The sequence below is a fragment of the Babylonia areolata genome, chromosome 3 (genome assembly GCF_041734735.1).
Source record: "Babylonia areolata isolate BAREFJ2019XMU chromosome 3, ASM4173473v1, whole genome shotgun sequence".
Classification (NCBI taxonomy): domain Eukaryota; kingdom Metazoa; phylum Mollusca; class Gastropoda; order Neogastropoda; family Buccinidae; genus Babylonia; species Babylonia areolata.
In genome coordinates, this window is record NC_134878.1 from 19,136,702 (window position 1) to 19,149,201 (window position 12,500).

Genomic DNA, 12,500 nt, shown 5'->3' on the forward strand with positions numbered 1-12,500 from the left:
TTTCAGATTGAAAAGACTTTGAACAGGTTATGATTGTCTTGTACACACACCAGAATGTGGATGTTTGTATGGATGCACACAGTTCCTGGACTGACTTTCGCGTGACTTATGTGTGTATGATTTAAACTAGAATCTAAAGAGACATGGATTAACTGAGTCACCCAACTGAACATGTTTGGATTAATGCATTATTTAGGTCTATTTATGAAACAAGTAATCCCTCAGTGACTGGTTACTGAAAACAGACAGACAGAAATGAATAATATATATATATATATATATATATATATATCATCTTCTGAGGAAAGTGAGCACACTGAAGAGAGAAATATTGTGAACAAAATAAGATATAACAGGGGGGGTAGACACTGGGTAATGACAATAGTATTTCACAAAACCTCTCAGTGACCCGTACTGTGTTCCTTCTTCTCCTTCGTTCATGGGCTGCAACTCCCACGTTCACTTGTATGTACACAAGTGGGCTTTTACATGTTTGACCGTTTTTACCCTGCCATATAGGCAGCCATACTCCGCATTCGGGGGTGTGCATGCTGGGTATGTTCTTGTTTCCATAACCCACCAAACGTTGACATGGATTACAGGATCTTTAACATGTATATTTGATCTTCTGCTTGCATATACACATGAAGGGGGTTCAGGCAGAAGCAGGTCTGCACATATGTTGACCTGGGAGTTCGGAAAAATCTCCACCCTTTACACACCAGGCGCCATTAACGAGATTCGAACCCGGAACCCTCAGATTGAAAGTCCAGTTTCAACCACTTGGCTATTGCACCGGTTGTACTGTGTTTAAAAGACAGGTTTCGATCAGCAACATCCTTGGACCCACTGTTACTTGTCCAGTGGTTTCAAGGGACAGTTCACAATCAATGACATTCTGAAAGTGATGGCATCCACAATGATTTTCACGTGGCAGTACCAGGACAATCGAAGCTGTACACCCTCAGGGCAGATGGGGAAGGCTCAATCAACCTGTTTGCTGCGTATTGATCAGCAGGTTTCCTATGATTTCACTACCTGGTTAACACTCCCATCACCTGTCGGCTGGGGATGAAAACTGGAGATGGTTTGAATTATTCAGTAACAGAAAGTACGTTGTCCGTGAAAGGTTTCCTAATGGACATCCATAATCCTTAAATGATAACCCCCTCCACCACCCTGTTTTGTGGAACGGGGGTACACATGGTTGTACAAGATTGGACTGTTTTGTGTCATTGTGAAGGAGAAAGTGTGTTTCACTCCATGGTATTATGTCTGTAAAGGACTTCCTGACAAGAAGTCCAAAATAGAACATCCAGTATTTTGCATCATTGTGGAGAAAGTGGCGTTTCACTCCACGAGATTATGTCTGTAAAGGACTTCCTGACAAGAAGTCCAAAATAGAACATCCAGTATTTTGCATCATTGTGGAGAAAGTGTGTTTCACTCCACGAGATTATGTCTGTAAAGGACTTCCTGACAAGAAGTCCAAAATAGAACATCCAGTATTTTGCATCATTGTGGAGAAAGTGTGTTTCACTCCACGAGATTATGTCTGTAAAGGACTTCCTGACAAGAAGTCCAAAATAGAACATCCAGTATTTTGCATCATTGTGGAGAAAGTGTGTTTCACTCCATGAGATTATGTCTGTAAAGGACTTCCTGACAAGAAGTCCAAAATAGAACATCCAGTATTTTGCATCATTGTGGAGAAAGTGTGTTCCACTCCACGGCATTATGTCTGTAAAGGACTTCCTGACAAGAAGTCCAAAATAGAACATCCAGTATTTTGCATCATTGTGGAGAAAGTGTGTTCCGCTCCACGGCATTATGTCTGAAAAGGACTTCTTGACAAGAAGTCCAAAATAGAACACCCTGTATGTTTTGCTGAGGTTTGATTGTACGGGGTGGATGGTGTTGAACCGTTGTAAAGGAGAAAGTGTGTTTATGAACTGGAACTCAGGTTCATTAAAACAGGACATTATATATCTGTACAACTAGATCTATATAGAGAGACTAAAAAAAGAAATATGTAGAAATATCACACACACACACACACGCACACACACACACGCATACACACTCCACTTACCACAAGCATTGATAACATAATCAGCTGGTTTACATTAGCAAATTACACATTTCCTTGCTTACTTTCTTCTTTCTTTTTTTTTCCATTCTGAAACAGATGTCAGTGAGCACAACAAGCACATTTCTCTTCTCCTCTGAAACTTTTAAATAGACTGGACTGTATTTATGTTGATATGTATGTATTCTTTCAACCAAAATATAGATATGGTATCTTATTGTACACAATTTTTTTTTTTTAATAATTTTTTTAGAATTATTCATTTCCTTTGTCAAGTTTTCTAAAATGAATATTGCTTCTTTGTTGCCCAAGAGTACTGTCACAATGTAATGTGCGTGGATGTGAGTGAGGGAGTGATTCTGTGAGAGTTTGAGGGGGGGTGTGGAGAGAGGGGTAAAGTTTCTATGTGCGTGTGTGTGGGGGTGAGTGCAAATGTGTGTGTGTGTGTGTGTGTGTGTGTGTGTAAGAGAGAGAGAGAGTGTATGTGTATGTGTGTGTGTAGGGGAGGTCTGTTATTGTTTTCTAAAGGTGTTTGTATCACACTGAGAGCATGTCACAGCAGAGGGATGGTGCAGAATAAGTACTGATACTAGAGATAGCAATGGGAAATATAAATCATTAAATAATGACAGTGATAGTGATAATAACTATATATAATAGTAATACTATGTTGCATTACTATAGCGCTTAACCCTGCAGCCCTAAGAGCATTTAAGAATACATGTGGTATGCATGAACACAGGAATGCAATGATTTTTGTCAAAAGTAATATTGAATTGATTATTGTTGGCAGTAGTACTGCTGCTAGTAATAGTTGTGTGAATAAAGCAAGAATATGATTAAAAAGAAATTTGGTTAAAAAAATCAACATTATTAAAGACAATAATATTAGCAGTAGTATTGTTACTAGTGTAGATAAAACAGGAATATGACAGAAATATTGTTACAAACTGATATTAATTAGATTCAATAATATTAGCAGTGGTACCGCTGATTTGTGAATAAAACACAGCAGTCTGATTTTTTATGTATTTATCGTTAAAAAAATTACTATCAAATTCATTGTTGTTGGCAGTGGTGCTGCTATAACGTGCAACCATACCATGCGTTTCAGCATGCCAACAACATCATCCACCGCGACCTGAAAGCAGAGAACGTGTTCTATGCCAACCCGCGCTGGATCAAGGTCGGGGACTTTGGCTTCAGCACCTTCGCCTCCATGGACCAGACGCTCAACACCTTCTGCGGCTCCCCCCCCTACGCGGCCCCGGAGCTCTTCAAGGACGAGAGCTACTTCGGCCGCTACGTGGACGTGTGGGCCATGGGCATCATGCTGTACTTCATGGTGACGGGGGTCATGCCCTTTCGTGCCGAGACCGTGGCTAAGCTGAAGAAGTGCATCCTGGACGGCAGCTACGTCATCCCGGCGTACGTGTCGGACAGCTGCCAGTTCCTCATCCGCAGCATCCTCAAGCACATCCCCCAGGACCGCTTCACGCTGGAGGAGATCAAGCGCTGCGACTGGCTGGATGGGGAGGAGTTCCCGCGGGAGCTGCGGCCCTACAGCCAGCACCCCAGCCTGGCCGACCTGCGCTCCGCCTCCGAGGAGGAGAAGGAGGCGCGGCTCATCCTCAATGACCTGGGCATCACCGAGGACCACTTCCGGAAGATGAGTACCAGGGACTCCAGGAACAGTATTACGGGCACGTACCGGATCGTTCTCCACCGGGTGCAGAAGAAGCACTCGGGGCTGCCGGATGTGGCCCAGGACTCGGTGATGAGGGACTACAACCTGAACGTGCAGCCTCACCGCTTACCCCCTGCCGGCGCCAAACAGTCCAAGCTGTGTGTTATATTGTGACCGGGGCGTCCTTCTGCCCCGCTCAGCTTCTTTCAGCTGGTTATTTATGAACTGGGGGAGAGAGAGAGAGAGATGGAAAGTGTGGATTGTGTTTTTGAATTTGTGTGTGTGTGTGTGTGTTATGTGTGTGTGTGTGTGTGTGTGTGTGTGTGAGTGAATGTGAGTAAAAGTGGTAATAGTATGTGAGAGAATGAAGCAGAGCTAGAGAAGACAGGTTTTGTTGTTTTGTGTGTGTGTGTGTGAAGAGTATTTCATGTGTTTATGTTTGTGTGTGTGTTGTGATTTTTTATATTGTTGGGTGCGGAAAGAGAATATTGTTGGGCATGGAAAGAGACAGGGTGCAAAAATGTAGTGATTGTTATAAATTGTTATTTTATATACCCATATATATATAAGTACACATGCACATTTTCTAAAATGTGAAAGCAGGAGTGCCAGTCAAAGATGAGCCAAAAAAAAAGAAAAAAGAACAAAAAAAAAGAGCAGTCAGCTGTAACAGACAAATCAGTTTCACCCAGATTTGCAGTATGTTTTGATATGCATTGATTTAATGGTTGTTTTGTTTTTTTTCCTTCTGCACAACAACAAAATTTGCTCAGTGTTTTTACACACCGACCAGTTCAGACTTTGAATTGTTTTTTTTTATTATTACTTGCATGTTGTCCAGCTTTGTGCACTTTCAACACTGCAGCAGTTGTTGCAAGAGCTGGATGTGAACAGTGTGCATGTGACCAATCTGTTGATTTTTGCTATGCAGTAGTTTTACACCTCTAGGCTGTGAGTGAGAGTATACAAGTGTGTGTGTGTGTGTGTGTGTGTGTGTGTGTGTGTGTGTGTGTGTGTGTGTGGTGCTAGTGTTTTACCAGCAGGGTGTGTGTGAGTTAACATGGTGGTGTGAGTGAGGTGGTAATGCCCCCCTCTCCACTGGCGCTCTCTACCTGAACACTATAACACTATATGCTTGGCTTTTATTATGATATATATATCTATCTCCCTCTCTCTCTCTCTCTCTCTCTCTCTCTCTCTCTCTATATATATATATATATATATATATGTGTGTGTGTGTGTGTGTGTTTATCTTCAGTTTAACGTCTATTCACTATAAGTGTTTTTAGACGGAAAGGAGTAAAGAAGTGGATAAAGGAAAGGGAATGCATGTGAATATTAGTGTAAAAAAACGTATTCAATTTATGTATCAGAGGAGAAGTATATCATAAGAAAAGGTCTAAAGAGATTGTGGTGTGTATTGAATGAGGTGTCCTATGAAGGAGAATATGTATATGCATATCAACAAGTATTAACCTACAACAATGTAAATATAAATAACAACATTAATTATAACACATCAAAGGAGGATACCAACTGGACTGGAGTTTAAAATTTCCGAAAACATTCTAAGCAATGAATAATCATTCAAAATCTTTTCAGTGGCTGATGAAATATTGGAAGAAAAGTCACCAACTACATCTTTTGGAATTGACTGTCTTATGCTCGGACAATGAATGAGTAGATGACTTACAGCTATTTGCTTACCGCATATACATTTTGTATTTTTAGAAAATTTTGTACGAAATTGTGTGTGTGTGTGTGTGTGTATATATATGTGTGTGTGTGTGTGTGTGTGTGTGTGTGTGTGTATATATATATATATATACATATATATATATATATATATTATGTGTGTATCTCTCTCTCTCTCTCTAGATATAGATATATATATATATATATATATATATATAATGAAAGCCCAGCATATAGTGTGCATATGTGTGTGTGTGTGTGTGTGTGTGTGTGTAGTTGCCCAAGAAGGCAAGCAATAATTTCTCAGCAGAAATAACTTTGTCAGGTATTGATATCATGCATGTATGCATAAGTAAATGATTAGTTCAGATTAGCCTGGGGTTTTTGTTGTTGAGAGATTCTATGTTTGTGGGGTGGGGATGGGTGGGAGTGTGTGTGTGTGTGTGTGTGCATGGACATGCATGTCTCAAAAAAGAATGTGTGCGTGTGCGTGTGTTTCTGGGCATGCATGTTACGAAAAAGAAAGTGTGAAATGCTTATGTGGGAAGGAGTGGGAAGTGGGGGGACATGCATGTTACAACGAAGAAAGTGTGTGTGTGTGTGTGTGTGTGTGTGGACATGCATGTTACGATAAAGAATGTGTGGATGAATATTTTTTGTTTCCTTTTGCTCAGTTAATTGATATTACTATACACATTCTTCATTTCTATGTGTGTTTAACAGAAGATTATGTTGTGGGTGGAAATCACAGTGATTCTCTGGAAGAAAGGGGGTGCGATGTATACAGACCAAAAATACCACTTGTCAATGCGTAACCTTAAGATATCATCTCTAAACTGCCAGTGGTTGGGAAATTTAAGACTTTTTACAAGACACACATTTTACTAAGAAGATGGACAGACTGATCAGGGCAGAATGGGGTTATGAATGTGCTTTTTCGTCAAATGATTCTAGATCACGAGGGGTAGCTATTCTGTTAAATAATAACTTTGAGTTTCAAATACAAAAAACGATTATAGACATTCAGGGTAATTACATATCTCTGATTTTAAAGATATCTAACATGGAAATTCTTTTGGTCAATGTGTATGGACCTAACAGAGATGACCCAATATTTTTTGAAGAGATTCGGACAAAAATTGAAGAACAAGCTATTCAGAATGTAATAATAGGAGGCGATTGGAACTTAGTTATGAATCCTAGCTTAGACTATTACAACTATAAACATGTAAACAATATGGCAGCACAAGAAACAGTAATAAAGATGACTTACAGTTAGTAGATAGATGGAGAGAATTAAATAATGAAGTTTTAAGATACACATGGAGGAGACCAACCCCTTTACAACAAAGCCATCTTGATTTCTTTTTATTGTCTGACAATTTTATCACCAGTGTTAAGGATGCAGATATCACTTATGGTTACAGAAGTGACCATTCTTTAATTACAGTTGATCTACAATTTAACACAGAACCCAGAAGAAAAACAATTTGGAAATTTAATTCATCTTTACTTAGGGACAACGAATATGTAGAGTTAGTGAAAGAAACAATAGAAAAAGTAAAGGACCAGTATGCAGTGTTACTGTATGCAAGAGAAAACTTAGGCAAGATACCTAATAATGAAATTCAGTTAACCATAAGCGATCAGCTCTATCTGGATGTATTATTAATGGAAATAAGAACTAAAACAATATCTTTTGGTATAAGAAAGAAAAGACAGCTTATAAAAAAGGAGGAAACACTAGAAAAAGAAATACAGCAAATCGATAAAGAAATAGATACACATAGTTTAGCTAGAGAATTGCAGGAGAAAAAAGAAGAACTAGTACAGCTACGAAAAATAAGATTGGAAGGGATTGCTTTAAGGTCGAAAGCAAGGTGGGCATCTCAGGGTGAAAAGGTGACTAAATATTTTTGTAATCTGGAAAAAAGACATTTTGTAAGTAAACAAATGTTGAAATTAGTTACACCTCAAGGTAATATTTTGACGGAAACAGACGAGATCTTAGAGGCAACGAGACTTTATTATGAAGACCTTTTCAGAGAACAGGAAGTAAAAGACATAGACATTAGCAGTTATGTTAAAAGTTTGCCCAGTCTGGATGAATTTGAATCAGAGCAAATAGGACTTATAACAAAACAGGAAGCCACAGAAACACTAAGAAGAATGCAAAACGATAAGAGTCCAGGCACAGATGGAATGACTGTAAACTTCTATATTTTTTTCTGGAAAGACATAGGGGACTTTGTAGTTAGATCACTGAATGAAGGTTTTAAAAAGGGAGAACTGTCAGTTACACAAAAAGAAGGGATAATTACATGTTTACCAAAGGGAGATAAACCAAGAGAATATTTACAGAACTGGAAACTTATTTCGTTGCTAAACGTTGCTTATAAGATAGGATCTGCATGCACAGCTAATAGAATCAAGAAAGTTCTACCAAAGTTAATACACAAAGATCAGACAGGTTTTATTCCAGGTAGATATATTGGTGATAACATAAGAACCCTGTATAACAGTATGCATTATTTAGAAATTGAATATCATCCAGGCTTGTTAGTATCAGTAGATTTTGAAAAAGCATTCAACTCATTAAATTGGTCATATATGAACACTGTATTAAAAACCTATGGATTTTGTTTAGATTTATGTAAGTGGATTCACCCCTTTTACAAGGATATAAAATCATGTCATTGTGAACGGTAAAGTATCAAAAGGCTTGAAAATACAAAGAGGATGCCGGCAGGGAGATCCAATCTCACCATATCTATTTGTATTATGCTCAGAAATCCTGGCGTGCAAGATTAGGGAAGATGAAGAAATTAAAGGCATAAATTTATTAGATACCATTTTTAAAATTAGTCAGTTTGCTGATGATACAACATTCACATTAGGAGATAAAGAATCGTATGAAAAGTTGTTTGAAACACTAGAGGGATTTGAAGAATTTTCAGGGCTAAAAATTAACTATGATAAAACATTGAATGTCTGGTTAGGAAGAATGAAGAACTAAAAACACCGGTATCTACTAGAAAAGAAAATGAAATGGAACCCCCCAAAATATAAACTTTTAGGCATTTGGTTCACAGAAGAAGATCTATCAAAAGTAACTGAAGTGAATACAAGAGACAAATTGATAGAAGCTAAGAAGCTTTTCAAGATTTGGTCAAAACATATATGTACACCCCTTGGCAGAATTGCTATTTTAAAATCACTTATACTTTCAAAACTCATTTACTTGTGGATTCTTCTCCCCAATGCCCAGGACAAAGAGATAAATCAGCTGCAGAAACTGTGCTATGAATTTATATGGGGTGATAAAACAGATAAGAATAAAAGAATATATACAGTACATAATGTTGGAAATGGAGGTTTGGGTATTCCAAATATACAAAAGTACATAGAGGCTCTAAAAATATCATGGATTAGGAAACTACACACAGGAACAGCAAAGTGGAAAAAAATACTCTTAGTCAAAACCCCAGAAATCAACTCCCTGGATGTGTACGGACCAAGAAAATATGTAAACGCTGAATGTAATAGATTCTGGAAAGATGTATATTGGGCATATGAGAATTTTACAAAACATGTTAGGTTAAAAGAAGCACAAGAGGCACTCGTAGAACCACTTTTTCATAACAACAAGTTTCAAGTCGGTAATAAGATAGTTTATTTAAAAATCTGGACAAGTAAAGGTATTTTTCTGGTTAGAGATATTGTAGATAAAAATGGGTGCTTCCTTAGTCATAAAGATTTCACAGAAAAATATGATGTTAAAGTTAATTATTTACTGTATATGGGATTTATATGTTCTATTAAAAGTTACTTCAGCGCAACAATATTACTATCACAGACAAAACTTGCACCAAAAGCACTGAAGATAATAGCTAATGTTAAGAAAGGATCAAAAAAGAATGTGTGTGTATGCGTATGTTTCTGGGCATGCACGTTACAAAAAAGAAAGTGTGAAATGCTTATGTGGGAAGGAGTGGGGGTGTGGGGGGGACATGCATGTTACAACGAAGAAAGTGTGTGTTTGTGTGGACATGCATGTTACGAAAAAGAATGTGTGTGTTTGCATGTGTTTCTGGGTATGCATGTTATGAAAAAGAAAATGTGAAATGCTTATGTGTGTGTGGGGTGGGGGGCAGGCATGTTACAACAAAAGAAAGTGTGTGTGCGTGGGCATGCATGTTATATAAAAAAAGGAAATTGTTTATGTGTGTGTGTGTGTGTGTCTTTGTGTGTGTGTATGGGAATGCATGTTATGGAAAATAGTGTGTGTGTGTGTGTGTATGTGTGTGTGTGTGTGTGTGTGTGTGTGTGTGAATGAGGTGGAAGTGGAAGCACTGGAGTGAGCATGGGTGGGCGTGTTATGAAAAAGAGAAAGAAGCCATGTGTGCCGGCTGAATCTCCATGAGGCAAGTCTAACGAAAGAGGTGTTTTTTGTTGTTGTTGTTTTGTGCATGATTGTTGTTGGTATTCTTCCTTGTTGGTCCCTTCTTGGTATGCTGGTTCAGGACTGTTCTGTTTCAAAATCATACTGTGGGCTAACAGTATACCGGTTTGGTCCTTCAGCTCTTGGGCATGCATTATCTATCTATCAATCTATCTGTCTATCTGTCTGTCTGTCTATCTGTCTGTCAGTCTATCTGTATATCTCTCCATCTATCTATCTATCTGTCTGTCTGTCTATATAGATATATATACATATATATAAACATATCATGATCTACGAAGAAGGAAGCATTGTACACAGTGCTTTGACCATCCATGTTCTGCCATTTCTAAAGCCCTCATTTCACCCTCCATAGCATGTGAATAGTTTGGGTGATGAATATTGCGTGATGGGACAGATCTGTTAATTAACTTGTCTGGCTTTGATGAGAATGTATTATAACGAGGTCATCCAGACTTTGATTATGTGGGACACAGAATGCCCAGCATTAGTTGTGCGTCACTTTGTTGCCTGACTTGTAACCAAGAAAGCATGTATAATGCTGGTGATGAAAATGATTGTTTTATTGGTGATGATGAACTTTTTGGTGATGAATGAATGTTTGTTGTGAGTGCCGATGGAATCAGTCAAGTTTTGCTTTCAAGACTGAAAACTGTATAGTAGGTATATCAACAGTTGCCAGCGAATTGTTGACTTTTATCATTCCAAACCCGTCCAAGTTTTGTTACGATTTTTATGTTCGAGTGATTCTTTTTTAAGGTGAGAGTGACTTACATTTGATATTGAGTGAACTACTTGCTGGAAGTACATCTTATATGAAGGTAATCCTTCTTTTGTGCGTGTATGACAACTTGCTTAATTTTATACCTTGTGAAAATGTGTGTTTTACTTTGTTTTGCTGCATCAGAGTTGGGTAATGACTTACTGGTTGTGATGTGTTTTGAATAATTCAGTCGATAGTATTTTTCGCTGGCTGATTTTCTTTTCTTTTTCTTTATTAATTATCAGTTTAACCAGGGAATTAGTATTGTGCAGCACAGATGGTGTTCAGTCATTTTGGTAGCATGTTGCAAGTTGTTGCCCATTTTCTTCAGTCCAGAGACCTGGTCATGTCTTTGCAGCCACTGGTCAGGATTCGGTTCCCATAATGTCTTCAGTAACTAAGACATGTGATTTTATATCACATACTATACTGTGACCCACTGGTGCAGTTAGTCAAACATGATGATGGTGGTGATGGTACAAATACTTATATAGCGCCTCTCCTCGGTCAGAGACCAAGCTGTAAGTGCTTTACAAACAGAGTCATTTAAACAGGCTGCCTACCTGGGTTGAGTTGACTGACAGCTGCCATTGGGCGCTCATCATTTGTTTCCTGTCTCATTCAGACAGGTTTCAGTCACGCACCCATATATTCATACGGACGTGTAACATTTTATGTGTATGACCATTTTGTTTACTTACCTGGCCATGTAGGCAGCTACACACCGTTTTTGGTATGTGCATCCTGGTTATGTTCTTGTTTCCATAATCCACTGAACGCTGACATGAAAAACAGGATCTTTAACGTGCGTATTTGATCTTCTGAGAAACATGCAATTTGATATCGCATACTGTACTGTGACCCACTGGGTGCAGTTAGTGAACCATGTGGGGTCTGATTCCTGTCCTGTGCAAAGTATTACCCCGCCCAAGCAGAGAAATCAAAAAGTAGCTTAGTATGTGAGATTATGTGTAACTGAAGAAAAAATATTTCATCTTAAATGCCATGAGCATCTTCTGTACTTGCTCAAACAGATCAGGGCAATGAAAAAAAAAACAAACAAAAAAAACCCTCTATAAAATCAAAACAACAACAACAACAACAAATATATATGTATATGTATGGGTTAGTGTAATGAAACCTTCATCATTAAGAAAGTGCTGCAGAGAACTAAGATTTACCTGTGACATTATTGCTTGAGATTATCAGTCCTCGACAGATTTTTTCTTTGAAAATAAGAAACAAAGTTTTAAACAATTTGGTTTCTTCACTTCACTTCCTCAATGATGTTTTAAGAGATCAACATATATATATATATATATATATATATATATATATATATTTTTTTTTTTTTTTTTTTTTTTTTTTTTTTAAAGAGCAGTTTTGTTAATAAGTGTTTAAAGTGAAGGGAAATGGAAGATTTGTTTCTTGATTTTTTAATAAAGTAGTTTGTTCTTCCTCAGACAAAAATTGCGTTTCTGTTCTCAGCCTGTGTTTAACTTGCAATATTGCCACAAAGTCGGTGATTTTTTCGTCTTCTTTCCAGACTCTGCACTGTGTGTGTGTTGTGTGTGTGTTGTGTGTGTGTGTGTGTGTGTGTGTACAATTTGGTGTTAGTCTGTGCATAAGGTATTGTGCAATGAAGGTATAGATTAATGTGTTGATGTATACATAGATATCTTAACGACAAAGATCGATTCATGCACGGGTACTGCGAACATGAGTATTGTCTCCACAACACACCCATGACATCAGTTTGAAGAGGGGTGAACGGAAGGGAGGAAGGAGGTAGGGGGTGTCTACA

General features: G+C 38.1%; 1 protein-coding gene across 1 annotated transcript in view; it reads left to right on the forward strand.

Annotated features, from left to right (window-relative positions):
- Positions 1 to 5,556, forward strand: part of LOC143279818 (serine/threonine-protein kinase NIM1-like) — a 43,129-nt gene extending 37,573 nt beyond the window's left edge. Inside the window, exon 4 of the mRNA XM_076584015.1 lies at positions 3,204 to 5,556. Coding sequence (XP_076440130.1) covers positions 3,204 to 3,950 — 747 coding nt within the window. The 3' untranslated portion in view covers positions 3,951 to 5,556. The remainder of the gene's footprint in view (positions 1 to 3,203) is intronic.
- Positions 5,557 to 12,500: the final 6,944 nt, after the last annotated feature.